Source organism: Notolabrus celidotus, chromosome 15 (genome assembly GCF_009762535.1).
Source record: "Notolabrus celidotus isolate fNotCel1 chromosome 15, fNotCel1.pri, whole genome shotgun sequence".
NCBI classification, from domain to species: Eukaryota; Metazoa; Chordata; class Actinopteri; order Labriformes; family Labridae; genus Notolabrus; species Notolabrus celidotus.
Genome location: NC_048286.1, coordinates 27300322 through 27318939, shown reverse-complemented (window position 1 = coordinate 27318939; position 18618 = coordinate 27300322). Strand labels below are relative to the sequence as shown.

At 38.7% G+C, this 18618-nt stretch overlaps 3 protein-coding genes across 3 annotated transcripts; 2 read left to right on the top strand and 1 right to left on the bottom strand.

Annotated features, from left to right (window-relative positions):
• Positions 1-1401: 1401 nt before the first annotated feature.
• LOC117827245 (crystallin J1A-like) lies at positions 1402-6695 on the top strand. The gene is made up of 10 exons (XM_034703784.1): positions 1402-1589; positions 2802-2868; positions 3190-3366; positions 3889-3987; positions 4076-4168; positions 4249-4405; positions 5594-5709; positions 5965-6042; positions 6162-6301; positions 6413-6695. The coding sequence occupies exons 2-10, from the start codon at positions 2802-2804 to the stop codon at positions 6509-6511; spliced, it is 1026 nt and encodes a 341-aa protein (XP_034559675.1). The 5' UTR covers positions 1402-1589; the 3' UTR covers positions 6512-6695.
• Positions 6696-8347: 1652 nt separating this feature from the next.
• Positions 8348-15416, top strand: eif2b5 (eukaryotic translation initiation factor 2B, subunit 5 epsilon). Its single transcript, XM_034702668.1, has 16 exons — positions 8348-8601; positions 9773-9897; positions 9984-10169; positions 10260-10437; positions 10516-10596; positions 10678-10755; positions 10844-11156; positions 11251-11396; positions 12690-12834; positions 12925-13026; positions 13128-13229; positions 13823-13913; positions 14001-14124; positions 14211-14336; positions 14491-14601; positions 15140-15416. Exons 1-16 carry the CDS (start codon positions 8443-8445, stop codon positions 15200-15202), a joined length of 2130 nt encoding a protein of 709 aa, XP_034558559.1. The 5' UTR covers positions 8348-8442; the 3' UTR covers positions 15203-15416.
• Positions 15417-15466: 50 nt separating this feature from the next.
• Positions 15467-18415, bottom strand: LOC117826543 (mitochondrial ubiquitin ligase activator of nfkb 1-A). Its single transcript, XM_034702669.1, has 5 exons — positions 18304-18415; positions 18050-18176; positions 17875-17962; positions 17679-17799; positions 15467-17598 (listed from the first exon to the last, which is right to left on the bottom strand). The coding sequence occupies exons 2-5, from the start codon at positions 18161-18163 to the stop codon at positions 17106-17108; spliced, it is 816 nt and encodes a 271-aa protein (XP_034558560.1). The 5' UTR covers positions 18164-18176; positions 18304-18415; the 3' UTR covers positions 15467-17105.
• Between the last annotated feature and the right edge of the window lie 203 nt (positions 18416-18618).

Genomic DNA, 18618 nt, shown 5'->3' with positions numbered 1-18618 from the left:
TATAATATTGTACGATACGCTATGATACAATCAGATATGATACAATACTGTACAATATGGTACAATACGATACGATATGATACTGTACAATACGATACAATATGATACTGTACAATACGATACGATACGATACGATACAATACGATACAATACAATACAATACAATACGATACAATACATAAGATATTATACGATATGATACTATACTGCTATTGGGCCGCATGTGGCCTCCGGGCCACTAATTGAACAGGGCTGCCCTAAGCTATGGAACTCTGCCTCTGGACATCAGAACAGCGAGCTCTCTGGGTGTTTTTAAAAGTAAACTTAAGACTTACCTTTTTAATCTAGCTTTTAATTTGGAGTAGTTTATTTTTAGCCCTGGGCTGCATTATTATTTTTTATTTTTAATGTAATCATTGCTTTAACATTTATTTATCTTATTTAATTATTTATTTATCTATTTATTTCTTGTATTATTCTTACTTATTATTTAACTCTCTTATTTTTAACTCTTCTTTCCACTATTGCTTATTTTATTAATTTTACTGTATTGATTTTATTTTATTTTTAAGTATTTTATTTATAATCATGCCTTTTATAATTTTACCATTGCTGTTGTTTTCTGTCTCTCTGTTATTCTGTGAAGCACTTTGGGCTGCATGTTTTTATGTATGAAAGGTGCTATATAAACAGTGGTGAACAAAGTACACAGCTTCATTACTTAAGTCAAAGTATAGATCCTCCATGTCAAGTATTACTCCAATACAAGTTAAAGTTGCTCTGTCAGATTATTACTTGAGTTAAAGTAGTGAAGTACTTCCTTTGAAAAATACAACTTAGTTTGAAATGTTGGGCTCAGGTATGTCTGGGCTAATCTTATATTCATATTATGTTTCATCTAATGCGATGCAGTCTGTTTAAATGTATGAATTAAATGTATATTAAATGATTAAATGTTCTTTTCTCACAGGTGGGACTGGAGGGGATTCCTGCTGGCTGGTCTTCCAAAACTCTGCGTTATGACTCAGGTTGGACTGTGAATGTTTGTATGTTTGAGCAGAGTGGGAAACAGGGAGAACATTTCAAACCATGGGTTCTCAGGTGGAGAATTAAAGCCATCATTACCACCTCTAAATGAACTGCCTGATCTGAGTGAAATTTGCTGTGTTTTGCTCCACAAATTCATGAGCTGTCTTCAAAGCTAAAGTAGTGAGTAACTAGAGCATTGATAGAAATGTAGTGGAGTCAAGAGTAATAAGTTTCCCCAAAGAATAACACTCAAGTAAAGTACAGATACTCAAAAAATGTACTCAAGTAAATTTACTTTGTTACTGTCCACCACTGTATATAAATAAAGTTGAGTTGAGAGCAGATAGTGTAATGCTGTTTGTCTCCACTAGGCGGTGCTAGAGAGCTTGATCATTTCATAACAAAGGAGGAGGGACTATTACATATTACTGATACTTGAATGTTTCATTGTAACTCGGAAACATCCCGTGGACGGAAGACAATGCAAATTGTTTAGTGACTAGACTTCGAGCTAAGCTCCAGTGTTAGTGTTTGCAGACAGACATTAAACGGAATCAAAGGTAAGACTTTTATAACGTGTTACACTGAGGCCCTGCACCCTCCAAGTATCGCTTAGTTAGCTCGCAGTCTGCAGGCTAAACGCTTTCTGCACAGCTGATAAGGAAGTCAGACTATTGATGTAGTTTCATATAATAAAGAGACAAAACTATGCATCAAGTAATGCAGTAATGACGGTAGGTACAGTTTGTACTTCTGCTGCACACAGCTGGTTAGATAACAGGGAGAATAGCAGAGCGCAGATAGAATCAAACTAACCTGACATCACATGATGAGGAACACTTCACGTTAAGAAACACTTGCACCTTAAAAGTGCCTAATATAAGAAAAAACCCTGCCTGAATCATGTCAAACTAAATATTTGGAGGCCAACACTGCAGTCAAAATCAATCCATCCATCTTAATATATACCAACTGACCTTGATTTTATTTCTTTCAAATTGAATACCCTTGTTTGGTTTAGAGAAGCTCTGTTCATTATATCTTCTTCTTCTTCTTCTTCTTCTTCTTCTTCTTCTTCTTCTTCTTCTTCTATTTATTTATTTATTTTCTTTCATTTTTGTTTAGTTGTTATTGTGTTGTTTGTCCATTTGTTAAACCTTGAGATATTTATTTAAAATTTATTTTACCAGGTAAGTCAATTGAGAACCAATTCTCATTTACAATAACGACCTGGGCGAAAAGGCAACACAGGTGGCATGACAATAAATAAAATAAAAAAACAGAGAGGACATGCAGCTGTGAAAGTGGAAAATGATTCATGTTAAAGCTGTGTTTTTGTTTTTATAAACTTCAATAAAAACACTGTGGCAAAAAAAATAATATTTGGAAGCCATCACTGCAGTCCCAAAATCCATCCATCATCTTAATATATACCAACTGACCTTGATTTTATTTATTTCAAATTGAATAGCCTTGTTTGATTTAGATAAGCTCTGTTCATTATATTTTATCATTATGATTATTATTATTATTATTATGTATTTATTTATTTATTTATTATTTATCTGTCATTTTTGTATTGCTTTGTATTGCTGTATTTTTGTGGTTATAAACTTCAATAAAAACACTATGGCAAAAAAATAAATATTTGGAAGCCAATGTAAAATCTAAAACAGTATTGGTCAGTGCAAATCCCAACATGTTCAAAGAGTAAACACATATATCCTTTTCCTATGTTACAATAAAACTGTTTTATAATGATGTTTTAACAGATGGCTACAGCTCTGGCCAACAGGGCGATGGGAGCCATCGTGGGATCAGCGGTTGCAGATGCAGCAGGTAACAAGAGTATTATTTTGAGATTTTCACAGTCCCTGCTCATTGTTCACTAAGATTTGCTGTGCACCTCGCAAAATCAAACAAAATGTGCTTACAGTCTTTCACCCCCACCCCCACAGACATACACACACATGTATAATAGTGATTAAAATATTGTATTTTATAAAGGTAGTCCACTTTCAATGGTATGGCACAAACCATTTTTAAGTTTACTCTGAAATCATTTCCCCTGAGCCCTGTTCACATCATAATAAATCAACGCAATTGATCTCTGTCATGTTCTAATCACGTCATGTTCACCTGATGACTTGTCCCCTACAGCTCAGCCCCTGCACTGGGTGTACGACCTGCAGAAGCTGCAGGGGATTCTGGCTCAGGATCCAAACCCTGAGTTTCGCCCAGAGTCGGCCAACCCTTTCTACAGGAGGCAGACAGGCCAGCAGAGCTGCTATGGAGACCAGGCTTTTGTCCTGCTGGAGTCCTTGTCTGAGTGTGGAGGTAGGTCTGCTTCTCCATCTACTCACATTTGAGACTTAATTGTATGCTATCTGGGAGAAGTAGTGATGGTAAGTTTTGTTTTCAAGTGCAAGCTCTCTGTTGTTGTTGTTGACACTGTACTTAGACCTGTGACACTTCCAGATGGCTCCACATCTGCTCTGGACATGCAACACACCATCCTCCTCACACCTAAATAACCATTGTACCCTGAAACAAGATAATAATTGAATGAAATCATTACTGAACAGCTGCATTGAGTATAACGCGTCTGAAAAACACATTTAAATGTTATTATTAATCTGGTAAATCAACATATTAATAATCTTCTCTTCATCATAGCCTTTCAGTATTATGCTGGTTGTTATTGTATCTAGTGGGGAAACAAGGTGGGGTGTGTATCCCAGTCATCCCATCCCTCAATATGTGCCACTGGGTTTATCAATGATCTTTTTGTGCACCGTAACAGTTTGGATTTTTTTTTATATTGTCCTTGTCTTAGTTGTGTTTGACATGTTTCACCAGGTCTAGATGTTGATGATCTGAAGCAGCGTACCCTGAAATTCTTTGGACCCGGGTCAGAGTACGACACTCCTGTCAATGATCCTTACAGAGAAAGAGGAGGTAAGGGAAACTACATCTTCTTTGCTGTTTTATCTCAATAAGATGGGAAAACTACAAACAATATTAAGGTTGTGTTTGTGCACATCAGGGCCAAGACCTCAGCTGCCCATCGAAGGACCATGGAGACAATCAAGTTTGAAGAGCTTTCTGAAGAATGTGGATGCAGGCAAAGAGGAGACAGGTAAATCAGCAGTGATGTCATCACATCATGTGACAGGTACCTCAGAGAAAGAGCTCTAAGTTTCTGTGTGTTTGTCACAGGCTGTGAGAATGACTGTCAGATTGACGGCATAGCCAAGCTGGCTCCTGTTGTGGCTTTTTATGCCGGACAGCCTGACATGCTGAGTAAGGTGGAGCAGGCAGTCCGTGTCACCCAGAATAATGATGAATGTGTGGCAGAGACTCTGGCAGCTGCAAGGTCTGTATGTTTTAACATCACTGTTTCTCACTAATCTTGGATCTGATATAACTTATACAATAACAAAACCTTCGACTTTTAATCTGAGGCGCAAAAGATGCTGATGCCTCGTAACTAATGCTGAAACTTTACAAAACACTGATGGAGCTACTTAGCTTGTAAAGAGCACAAATCTGTGTGGTTAGCTTTGCCACATTTGTAGTATATGGTACATTAAATTCCAGTTTCTGTGTGAAAACATTGATTATTAATGCCTGGAAACTGATATATCTGGATTTTTGGATTTTGTAAAATGTCCAACTACCTGGAGCTTTGAACTTCAGAATCAAAATTTCAGATATGAAGAAGCAGATGTATATTTTTTAGTAAACACATGTTTCATTGATTTTCACATTTAACAGGGTATTCACAAAATGTATCAAAACATACCCAGCCCCACCCCAATAATGGCAGAATAGTACACACAGAAAACACAGACAGAAAACTTTAAATAAACACAGAAATAAATAAAAAAGAAATTAGACTAATGCTTAAATTGTCAGAATACCTTTTCAGAAAAATTTAGACAAAACCTTGCAATAAATAAAATGACATATTATAAACACAAAATATGAATATTGTGGCACACATCTGAGTTTGTCTTACATTCCTCACATCGTAAATATAGAACTTGACATTCACAACATCGCCTCACAATTCAAACACTTCTTCAATGTCAACATTTTTTATAAAATTCAAAAATGTCTCCAAGATAAGAAGCAGATATATTAGTTGAAATGATAAATGTTTATATGGAATTTGTTTATTTCGGACTTGTCAAAAAATAAATACAAATAAACAAAAAGACATACCCCAAAAAAGAAAAATGCAAACATTACCATCAATGCAAAAAAAGGAAAATCAAAACAAAGCTGTTTCATCACTAATCTCAATTCTGTAACATGTCCGAAAAGGATTGGGAAGAAGTAACACTTATTAAATCCCACCCCTTCTCTGAAATTAATTAGTAATTAATATTCAAGTGAACTTCCCTTTTTATATACAAACATATCCAATATTCATCTTTTTTTTTTTTTAAAGATTCTTCATACTCCTGTTTTTTTGTGTTTATACCTATATATTAACATACATGGATAGAAAGGGAGTAATTAAAACAGGTAATGGACTGTATACTGTTTTTTTCTCCAGGATCCTTGAACATTTCATCCTGAATGGTCCTGATCCAAAAGCCTTGGACTCTGTGCTGAAGCAGCTTAGTGACCCGAACAGAAAGCAGCCGCAGGACCTGGACAAAGCAGTCAGTGGTATGTAAAGCATGCAGTATTTTTGCAATCATGTGACCAAGTCATGTGATTTATGGGTTTACCCACCGTCCATTGTGTGATGTTAATGTCAGGGAAAGTGTGTAAAATTCTGAACTCAGCATTTCTCAAAATCACTCACCCTAAAGAGGAAGTCAAATATGGTGATATTAAGTTTAATTTTATATGTATGTTTAAATATGTAAAGTGTATTGTATTTGAGTACCTGTGTGTTCATCTTCTCTCTGTTGGTTACAGCACACCTTCATCAGGTGAAGGAGAATCTGTCAAAGAAACATCAGGAGGTCATCCCAACTGTGTTTCCAAACACATGAGGTACAAAGCTCTTTTCTATATTTAGCTGAACAGGACTAATAATTAACCTTTTTTTTTGTCGTCTTTAACCTTGACATTTTTTAGAATGAACTTTGAAATATTGACTTGTTTAATTTCAGGTTTGCCAGGTGCGTTCCAGGCAGCGCTACATGGAGTCCTGACAGCCGAGCGTTACGAGCAGGCTATCAGAGACACCATGAGCTGCGGGGGATGCACCTGTAGCAGAGGATCCTTCATTGGAGCCTGTCTTGGGGCTCAGGTATGACTGGGCTAATCTTATATTCATATCACTTTTTATCTAATGCAATGCAATCTGTTTAAATGCATGAATTAAATGTATATTAAATGATTAAATGTTCTGTTCTCACAGGTGGGACTGGAGGGGATTCCCGCTGGCTGGTCTTCCAAAACTCTGCGTTATGACTCAGTGTTGGAGCATGCCAAGAAGATCACCAAACACCACCAGTAGTTTGTCTTTTGGGGCAGAGTGATGTGAAACAATCGAAGAACAAAAGAAAAAGTGTTGAGCTTTTACAGAACAGTGGATGAAGGTTCATGTCTAAACTGTTGGATGGCAGGAGCTGGATGTTTTTGTCTCTGTTTAAGTTTGAAATTTTTCTGAATAAATGAATCCTTAAAATGCATAAAACTGAGACCTTCTGCGTTTGTATATACATTTGACAGAACTGTGATGTGATGGTAAAGATTATTAGCATGATGACAGAGATTGAGATTGAAAATAATTACAAGGTGTCAGAAATGTTTAAAAATGTAAAACAAATTGAAAGGAGATTATTAACCACAAAACAGGCACAAACAAGTGAAATACTGCAAACAATGGAGATTGAAGTTATGCTCCCATGATGGTATGAGATGTCAACAAAATATAACTGTACAGTAACAAAGAGGTTTAATCTGTGCAGTCCACATTGATTTTAGTACAATGAGACATTTTTCACAGAGTATTTGTGATAAATAAAAGTGGTATCTTCTGTTACACTGTGTGGGCTCTGTAAGGGACAGTATCAGGACACTTATGGATGGAAATCCTTAATTTACTCATGATGTACATACAGCTCAAACTTGTTCATCCTGGGTGCTTCAAAATAATCTATTCTGCCTTTAGTTGATATGAAGATAGTTTTTAAGACTTTACTTTTGGTACGTTAGAAACTTCCCTACCTAGGGTAACAGGACTTGACGCTAGGACCGGCCCTTGGCATAGGCAGTGTAGGCAAATGCTAGGAGGACCGGCCGTCCATAGGGGCCGCCGCTTGCACCATAAAGGAGTGAGGAAGAAAATTTGAAGATAGTAGGAAAAATAATGTTGTTTTATCTAACATGATTTGGGGTTGAATTGGGAACTGATGCCAGTATACATTTAAAAATGTATGATTTGCTTTTGGTTTTTAAAATAATGGTATGCAAATTAGTTTTTGAAGGTTATAAGTGTTCATGATTAACCTGTTTTTTGTTGTTTTCTTTACACTTTAGAAGCTGATTGCTTAATTAGAATAAAATGTAGGCTAGGCTTAATTAAGCATTGTGCTTCTGCCTTTTCAGTCATCACTTCACTTTAACTGAACTCAACTTTATTTATATAGCCCAAAGTGCTTCACAGAATAATAGAGAGACAGAAAACAACAGTAATGGTAAAATTGTAAAAGGCATGATTATAAATAAAATACTTAAAAATCAAATCAACGCAATACAGTAAAATTAATAAGATAAGTAATATTGGAAAGAAAAGTTAAAAATAAGGTAGCGTTTACAAGGTCAGATGAATACAATAAATAAATAAATAATTAAATAAGATAGATATATGTTAAAGCAATGATTCAGATAACAATGATTCAAATAATAATACAATTTATAAAAAATAATAATACGTTTAATACATTACTGTTGCTTTGTTGAAAGTGTCTGTACTTTGAAAATTATTGTTAGCCTATATAATGACTGAATACATTCTGCTACTATTACATTATGTCTTTTGAAATTGTATTATTTTTTCCAGCTAAATATCAGTGTTGTTACCATTTAATGTTCTTTTAAAATGAGAAAAGGTGTAAAACATAAAGCTGCATGTCAGTTTCTTTAGGTGTATATGTGATTGTTGGTGGAGTTGGTTACATTACAAGGGGCACTAGTTGAAATACAGTTATGAAACACTTGTGTAGTTATATATTAATCAATGAAATAAGACCCAGCATAAATTAATGACTTAATTTGAAATCAAACAAAGAATCTGTTGACATATTTCATCTTGAAAAAGCCACTCTTCATCCTGTGCAACCGTAAACGCGAAGCGGTGGGACAGAGAACTTTGTCCCTCCTCGGCTGCCGTAGTAGCTGTATCTGACGACAGCGTTGGAAAGCGCTGCTGCAAGTGAAACAAACATGGCTGGCAAAGGAGGAAAACAGAGCCGTGCTGGTCCGGGCCTCTCAGGGAGAAAAGGTGCAGGTGAGCAGGAGGAAGAGGAGCAACCACTACAGGCGGTTTTAGTCGCTGACAGCTTTAACAGGAGGTTTTTCCCCGTGACGAAGGACCAGCCGAGGGTAAGCAGAGAGCTAAGCTAACTTAATGCTAATGCTGTCTCACTGATGTCCATGCTGTAAACAGAGACAGGGCTGCACTTTATACAGTCTATGGGCTACACTGAGAATAGAGGTGGGGATCACAGGGTCACTCGTGGTACTATACGATCTGAAATATTGATTAAAGATTAAAAAAATGGTGCTAACAATATTATAGTCCCACAAGTAAGGGCTCTATACTGCTGTGTTGATGTTCTGTATCACCCCTTACTTAAAATATTGACAGAACTGTATCATAGCTAAACACATAGCGAGCATTTAGTCCCAGGATTGATCTATTTCGTGTAGGGCAAGGCAGCTTTTTTTGTATAGCACATTTCATACACAAGGGCAACTCAATGTGCTTTACATTAAAACATTAAAAGCATTGGAAACATTCAGACATGCATAAAAGAACATAATTAAAATGACAAATATAATAAAACAGAAAACAAAAGGAAAATTAGAAACATTTTAAAAATTACATTAACATTTTAATTTAAAGTGGGTTAAAATGAGCTAAGATAGGAAGGCAGTGCCAAATAAAAAAAAGTCTTAGTCTTTGATTTAAAAGAGGTGAGAGTTGGAGCAGACCTGCAGCTTTCAGGGAGTGTGTTCCAGATATGTGGTGCATAATGACTAAACGCTGCTTCACCATGTTTCCTTCTGACTCTTGGGGCTGAAAGCAGACCAGTACCTGATGACCTCAGAGGTTGAGATAGTTCATACAGTAGTGAGCAGATCAGCAATGTACTTTGGGCCTAAACCCTTCAGTGCTTTATAAACCATCAGCAGGATTTTAAAGTGTATTCTCTGACAGACAGGAAGCCAGTGTAGAGATCTAAGAACTGGAGTGATGTGGTCTACTTTTTTGGTCCTTGTTAGGACTCAAGCAGCAGCATTCTGTATGAGCTGCAGCCGTCTGATGGACTTTTTAGGGAGTCCTGTAAAGACAGCGTTACAGTAGTCTAGTCTGCTAAAGATGAATGCATTGACCAGTTTTTCTGCATCCTGCTGAGACATAAGTCCTTTAATCCTTGATATATTCTTAAGGTGATAGTAGGCTGACTTGATTGTGTAGATTTTTTAGATATAACCTGAACTTAATAGTAGTTATTTCACACTCACTTTGTCAATGATGATGTGTTGACAGGCTCTGCTGCCGCTGGGTAATGTTGCCATGATTGACTACACCCTGGAGTTCCTCACTTCCACCGGGGTGCAGGAAACATTCGTCTTCTGCTGCTGGATGGCCAGCAAAATCAAAGAGCACTTATTGTAAGTTTCCCTCTGTATGTGTTGTTAATACTGCTGTGCACATTTTTTCTGAATGAAAGATGCTGAGCCGTCACTTTGTCTGACAGGAACTCCAAGTGGTGTCGACCCACCTCTCCAAACACAGTCCACATCATCACCTCAGAGATGTACCGGTCCTTGGGTGATGTGCTCAGGGATGTTGATGCAAAGTCGCTTGTTCGCTCAGACTTTGTGCTGGTCTATGGGGATGTGGTTTCCAACGTTGACGTCAGTCAGGCGCTGCACGAGCACAAGTAAGACACCATGTGGTCTCTGAGAATGACAGTATTGGGGATCCCCTGCTGTGTGTTGCTTTAACACTGTGCATATTTGCTTGTTTACAGGCATCGTAGAAAGATGGACAAGAATATATCAGTGATGACGATGATCTTCAAGGAGTCATCACCCGGTCACAGGTCTCGCTGTGAGGAAGATGATGTCATTGTCGCCACGGACAGCAAGAGCCAGCGGATCTTACACTACCAGAAAACACACGGGCTGAAGAAGCTACACTTCCCCATGGTAATGGTTTTATACTTTATCAGACTTCTAAACAACGTATGACTCAGATTGATGACGGTGCTGCTGTTTGTTTCACAGAACATTTTTCACGGTGGCAGTGATGAGTTTGAAATCAGACACGACCTGCTGGACTGTCACATCAGCATCTGTTCTCCACAGGTTAGTTTCCAAACAGAGACAAAGATTTCATCTTCATCATCATCACTTATTTAGGTAACAGGGGTTCTTTTGATGTTTCAGGTCGCTGAGCTCTTCACAGACAACTTTGACTACCAAACCAGAAACGACTTTGTCAGAGGGATACTGGTCAATGAAGAGGTACGGCTGAACATGAATCACTTTTACCTTGAAAAGAATGATGTTCTGCTTGTACAGCCTGACCCTTTATTTACTTTGTTTTGGTCAGATCCTCGGGAACCAGATACACATGCATACCACCAAGGATGGTTACGGTGTGCGAGTGTCCAACCTCCTCATGTACGACTCTGTGTCGTCAGACCTTGTGCGGCGGTGGGTTTACCCGCTTACGCCTGAGGCAAACTTCATCGACCAGAAGGGACGCGGCTGCACCTATTCTCGGCACAATGTCTACAGGGGGTCCGGGGTCAGTCTAGGTCACGGCAGCCAGATGGAGGAGAATGTCCTCATTGGCTGCGACACCAGCATCGGAGCTAACTGTTACATTTCTAACAGTGTCATAGGAAACAATTGCACCATAGGTGAGCTCACTGACCAGAACCATGAAGAACTGAAACTGTTTTTATCTTTATGTCACAAAAGAGGGGTTAACTATTCAGTCTGTTATTGCAACAGGTGACAATGTGAAACTGGACCACGCATACATCTGGAGTAATGTTCACATCGCCAGCAACGTGGAGATCTTCCAGTCTGTGGTCTGTGACAAGGCTGAGATCAAAGAGGGTGTCAAGATGAATAAACAGTGTGTCCTCGCATATAATGTAAGCAGTTCATGTGTTATTGATAGAATTTGTGAAATGCAGAACTTTTAACCATATTGGTCTAATTTAACTAAGCATGCACACTCTTCTACAACGCCTCCAAGTAAGCTGACATTTTGGGTTATGTTTCGTAAATCAACAGACAATGTAACTCTCACCTCTTACCTCTAAACTTACATCCACCTTCTTTTGTCCTCGGTTGTTATCCCAAAGATCAGCACATTTCAGCGAAGGCTTTAATCAGCTGTTTCTCTTTGCAATGATCAACCTCTAAAGGGTTATTTCAGTTTTTTTGAAGTGGGTGTCGTATGAGTTACATTACACTATTGTTCCTGTTAGCCACAATGAGTGCCGGTGAGCTCTTCCCCTTTTAATGAGAAAATTCCCAGAGGACTGGCCGGTAAGCTAGGCTACAATAATCAGTGTTTCACAGCTATTCAGTTTGCCGTCAGAAACCCCTCTTTGTTTTGGCACTATTTTCGGACACAAACACCCTCACGTGAAAACCCCTCCAGTGCTTTGCTTTATGACACTGACTGAAATTAATACTAATACTCTCTTTGTGACCTACAAAAGTAAACAAGACCATCATTAACATTATTTTTTACTTCTATATTAATGTTTTAAATGCCTGTCACCCCTACTGTGTGCTAGGTCTCATACTAAGAGGTTAACAGCTTGCTGCTGGCACAAGCTTTTAATAAAATGTTCCTCATAAAGATTCTTTCTTCGTTGCACATTACACATGTAAGAGAAGGAAGGGCTAGTTTCTTTAATCAGTCAAACCATCAAAGTGGTTCAGGACAATATCAACACAAAGATGGATCATACTGAGCGCTGCAAATTTAAACTCAGTGTGCTTAGGTTTAATTAATTTTTTTTTTTTATATTTTATTTGTAACTTTTTTTAATGTAACAACAAGACAAAACAAATACAATCAAACAGGGGCTCAGATATGTGAAATTAAATAGAATAAAATTGATATTAGAAATAAAATGAATAAAATAAACAAATAAATTAATAGAAAACACATGGAGACATTTTTTGTTGAAAAATAATTTAAAATGACTAAACAGACGAAGAGAAGTTATAAAATAAATAGAAATACATATATATACATACAAACACACATATGCACACACATGCATACCTATGCATACTCATCTTAGGTTTAATTTCTGCTGATAAGTCCTGTTTATGTTTTTGGGACACTGAGTTTGAACCAGCACTAATCCTTTGATTCTACGACTTCATTGATCTCATCACTCAGTTTGTTGTGATCTATTTGAAAGGTGGTAATTGGGCCAAACATCTCTCTGCCTGAGGGCACCGTGGTGTCCATGCACCACCCAGATGAGGAGGAAGAGGATGATGATGATGAATTCCTGAGTGATGATGCAGCGGTTGGTCAGAGCAAAGACAAAACCAAAAGGAAAGGTGTGAATGGACGGTGTGCTGGTATATACACACATGAGTCAAATGTTCAGATGTGTCTGGTGTTGAGCTGCATTGTCTTCTGTCCTTCAGTGTTTAACCCTGCTGAGGTGGGACCTGAGGGTAAAGGCTACATCTGGAAGGCCAGCAGTCTGGATGACACAGAGGACGAGGAGCTGTCACAGTGTCTTTGGGGTAGGAGAGCAGCCGTGCTGGCCTGTGAAGTTCATCTTTGTATAACCATTAGTTAGAGCCTTTGATACGGGTGCCAATACATTCTCTTCTCTGTGCATCAGGTCTGGTGTTGAACCCTGACCCTGAGAGTGAAAGTGAGGACAGCGAGTCTGACGGTCCTGATGATCCGGTGATCCCGTCCCCGGAGATGGACGATGTTAAAGGTGAGAGTTGTTTGTTTCAGGTGGCTGTGGAACTGCATGACTGCCCCCTACTGGTAGAAGAGACAAAGAAAACATTCTGTGCTCTCAGGAAAATGTAACAGTGCATGATCAATGTCAGTCAGATTATTAGTCTACTTTCTTTCTGCTTTATTAAAGTCTGACTTGCTTTTTATTTCAGAACTCGTTTAGAGGATTTTGATTTAGCAAATGACTTTGTGATTTAGTGGTGCTAATTATAGTGAGAGCTGTATGATAGCTTAAATTAGAGTCTTTAAGTCGGTGTATGCTGGGTAAGTAAAACATGTTAAAAGGTTCTGTTTGTTTACATTCTTTCAGCAGTTATCAGGGAGAAAATTAAGCTCTATAATTGTCTTCTGATTTTGATAACAGCCATTAAGCATGAGGATATTTACAACAATTCTAAGAAAGTTGGGAGGCTGTGTGAAATGTAAATAAAAACAGAATTTGATGGATTGCAAAATGTTTAAATTCTATGTTTTAAGCTGAAAGTAGAGCAAAAACAACAAATGCAAAGGAAAAGAAAGAAATGTAGAGGAAAGCTCACTCTTACACTCTTGCCATCTTGTTCCTAGTCTTCCAGTTGGAGGTCCTGGGGACTCTGCAGAGAGGTCTGGAGGAAAACATCGGCTACGATAATCTTGTACTTGAGATCAACTCTCTGAAGTAAGGAGGCATCTTTAATTGCTGGTTACTCAGTTGCTCTCTCTCAAAGTGATCGTTCAGTCAGGTTGATACTCTCTGTGTCTGTAGGTATGCCTACAACATCACTCTGAAGGAGGTGATGCAGATTTTAACCAGAGTGGTGTTGGAGTATCCTTTCCAGCAGCAGGGCAACCAGATCACCCCGTCACAATACGTCACACTTCTCCTCCCTGTAAATATGCTTTTGTTCAGCACATGAAATCAAAGACATGATTAAAACAAATATCAGCTCAATTTCTTGATTTGTCCTCCTCTCAGTTACTGAAGAAATGGGCTCCGGTGTTTAAAAACTATGTGAAGAGAGCTCGGGATCATCTGGACTGCCTCGCTGCGTTTGAGGAACACTTCCTGGAGCAGGAGAGTCACTGGACTGCGATGGTCAAGGTCAGAGTCAACCAACAAAACCTGATGCACACAATCATCTGCTGGTTTTGATAAAGAGGCCACACATGCTACAAGAACGTATATTCTCAAACATTCAGGACATGTCACCCTGCAGTTTACTTCAGCAAACCTGGTTTGTTTCTTCTCCATGCAGATCCTGATGAACATGTACCAGCTGGAGATCCTGGAGGAGGACATGATCCTGCGCTGGTTCTCCCAGGAAGCCACAACAGACAGGAGCAGAAAGCTGCGCAAGAACCAGGGGGTAGGTACAGAACAGGTTTACAGAGTCCCACAGAACACAGGACTATATGAAAATTACATAATGCAGTGTGACATCTACACAAAAACAGACCACCTGCCAACTCATTAGATGTGAGACATTTGAGTTTATGCCAATCTGATTAGTGTAAAATAGAAGCAGAGAATAAGAAGAGAGTTCAAGAAACGTAACTGTGCACATTATTACTTCTTTTTTTGAATGCTCAGGGATGAGTGCACCGCTCATAGCAGGAAAGATTTTTCTATAGAGCATCTTTAAACAGAGACTCAGGTGTACTAACTGTAACTTCAGTCCACCAAGAGATGTCTGGTTAATTAGTCAGTTTTTTTAAGGTTAAAAAAAAAGATAAGGTAGGGAAGGTTAAACAGAATTTGAGAGCACTGCTAAACTATCTGTCCAGACTGGTGGTTAACTTTCTCAGAGGGTTTCCCTTCGCACCTGTCCTCCATTGACTCTTTGTGTTTCAGAGTGCTGCAGTTCTCTCTTTTAAACCCGAATCTGTCTGTTTTTTTTTTAACAGCTTCAGAAGTTCATCAAGTGGTTAGAAGAAGCCGAGGAGTCTTCAGAGGAGGAAGGGGAGTAAAGAGGAGCACTTAACACAGGACGAAGAGGACTCATTAAATCTGGAGATCTGTGGTATTCAGGCAGTTTGTTCTACCACAGACAGCAGCTTTCTACAACTGACATCACACCATCAACACTTCAAGCTGACACACTTTTCATCACATGATGCCGCGTCATTTTAAGGGGCTGTGTGCTTCGAATGTCGACACCCAAATAAAGAAGAAAGACCCAGAGTCCGCATCATCCTTTTCGTCTGCATCACAAGAAAATCGACTCAGTATAAAACAGTTTTAAAAGAAAGTTTTTATTCACCACAGGACCGTAATCATCCCCTTTTAGAGAAGACAGTGAAGAACAGTGTGTTATGTTTCATTTTGCATTTACTGATTACAAAAAACAGTGACACAATCACATTATGATCTAAGAGGTAGAAAATTACCCGCTAGATGGATACAGTCTAAATCTGATTATAATCAAGTTTTACTTCCAGCCTGTCTGGACATGAAGAGAATCTAGTCGACAGTTAAATAATGAAAAATTCAATTAAAAGATTAAGAAAATATAGTATATCGCTCCTTAAACAACATGAATTTATTCCAAATGATTAAATACACTTTCAGTACAAAAAGAAAAACATGGTTCCCTTGATACAGAAGCTTTGATTCTTAAAAAAGTTCCCTTTGTTAAAAAGGATGGTTTGTGTTTTTCAAAGTGGGGTTGTATGAGGTGCTCGTTGATAGTAGTTAGGTTACCCACAGGACTCACCGGTCAGCTCGTCCCAGTGTTTTAGAAATCAAAAAGAGGAAGCTAGACCATCAGTCACTGCAGACAGACTTTATATAACCACGTAATATATCTAATTTTAATTGACTCCCACCCACTGTATTTCATTTTTCAGTATGGTGGTATTTTTGTCTTTTTTAAGGCCGCAGACACAAACAGCTGATCGGTGTGCTGCAGGCAGAAGAGCACCATTGCAGTCGGAGTTCATTCATATGAGCTGAATTACATAGTAGAGCTGACTCCATCTCCAGCGCTTATAGCCTAGCTTCCACTCAGGTTCACGCCTCAGTTGCTGAAAACAGAGGCCAAGCTGACTGACGTCCCCTGTGTTGCTAGTACACCTATAATTGTCACAACCCCACCTAAAAAAACAAACAAAAAGCTTTCCCAAACACTGCAAAAAAAAAAATCTAATATACTGTTTGGATCCATTTAGTATCACTTGTTGCATGATTATGGCTCAATAACCGCAGGGAAGTAACACAAAATAATCAATTTTCAGCCACTCTCCTTTTTCATAGCCGAAAATACTTTACAGTTTAAGACATGTCAGGAATTTATCTCTGAAAAAGGCTTTACTCATCCCTTATTTATACTCCTTATAAGACTAAACTTCCATATCTAGCCCTACACTCAGCCTGTGCTCTCATCATTTGGTACAAGAATCTTACAGTGGGACTTTTTTTTATGATACTGCAGTGTGTGAATAGTGCTCCACACTCTCAAATCCCCTCTGTGAAATATGGTGGCCACTGAGGGACAAGACAAGAACATGGGACTTAACTCACTGCATGAACAAATGAGTATTCAGTATTATATGTGATTAATGTCTACTTTGGTTTGAGGTCAGTAGTTTTGGAGGCAAAGTAGTGATGTCTTTATGTCTCTTTTGAGCTTGGCATATTATTTTAGAGACACAATGGAAATAGAAAATAAAGATTTGTACACTTTATGATATACAACCCTTAAGAAAGTACAAAATCCACTTTGGTTCTGTTTGTTAAGAACTAGATTTGTGTTTGGGACACTTTGAGTTTTGTTAAATTACATGTCTCCTGCTCTTTGATGTTTTTGCTTTCTATTTTGACTCGTATTTTTGTCCCCAAAACCTTTGCTTTCAAAATTGTTTCACCTCAAGTCTACTTGGATCTGTCGTCCTGTTTTCCCACCATCCCGTAGATGACTTTGGCTAAGATAGTAGCCCCTGAGATGCCAGTGACAGCAGCCAGAGTCTTCCACATGCTGGCTGATCTCTCATGCCTGTCCATGAAGCTCCTGTGGTCAGAGGGCACCAGGATAAACTTACGGCCATCCTGGGGGGCCTGCAGCCTCATCACCTGCCCTCCCTCCAGCACCACCTCACCAAAACCAGTCAGGGTGCTCCCTACCCGCAGCAGCTCCTCACTTTCCTCCATCGCCACAGGTTTCTCTCCGCTGAGACCCTGCACCACCACATCCACTATGCCCTCCTCAGCACGTCTCACTTTGAAGTGAACCCTCTCCAGGAAGTCCCCAGAGGCCTCCAGAGGGTTTTGGACCTTCACAAATAAGTCATTGATGTAGTTACCTGGGCTGACCAGACTGAAGGGTACTGAGTTGTTGGTTTCTTTTCTGTTCATGGTCCGAGAATTCCTGTTAAAGAAATAACACATTTATTAACGTTCAGTAGACCGCAGAGAGATATCTTGAATTCTGTCAGCAGGCTCGTGTACCATGTCCTGCTGAGGGAGTTCCAGTATTTCCATGTTTCCTCCACTGATATCTTCTGAATCACACCAAAGCTTCGTGGGACAAACTGGCTGGCCAGAGGTTCCCCATCTGCCTGGACCAGACCTGGGAATCAGGTATGACAAAGACTGTAATCCTCTTGCAAAACTTCATTTAGAAAACTATTAAATCTAGACATACCTTCCACAGCAACATACTGGAGTCTCCTGTGGGGAGAGGATTTCAATACTTGCACCAAATGACGATCTGGCTTAAAAACAGGTATCTCCTAAGAAGGGAAATATCATTTAGATCATTTAGAAACAAGCAGCAGCTGTCTTCATATTCAAAGCAGATTAAAACAGGATTAACTTGCCTTCAGCTTGATCAGCTCTTTCTTCTTTTCTTGGTATAAATGATAGAAAAGGCTAGAGAAGGCAAAGCTGGACCCAACACCGATCACAACCAGTGGGTTAAGAGAGTCACCCATTTCTGAAGGTTATCTATCAAAGAAAGCACAAACAACTAAACTGTACAAATATTTACTGCTTTACACAAAGTATACAACAACACCACCTGTATGATGTGGTGAAAAACACAATGAGTGGAAATAAGTTGAGATAAACGCACCTGTTAAATGCTGCAGCAGATAAGTCTTTCTCACATGAAGAATTTGTTCTCATTAACCGAAAATAAAACCTTCCATAGCCTTAGTTTCACTTCCTTGTTTGCCCTCGTTACGTCACGTCTAATCATCCAATAGGAAACAAACAGCTTTTTGTCCTTTTGTGTTTTGACCACTAGGTGGCAGCAGTGTGCTGTTTGAGAGTTAGAACGTTTTGCCTTTTGTAGAAGTTGAATTTACAAGGTTAATGTTTAAGCCCTAATATATTATTATCTTACAGTGTAAGTGTTATATTATGATTCTATTGTTTTATTCTATCT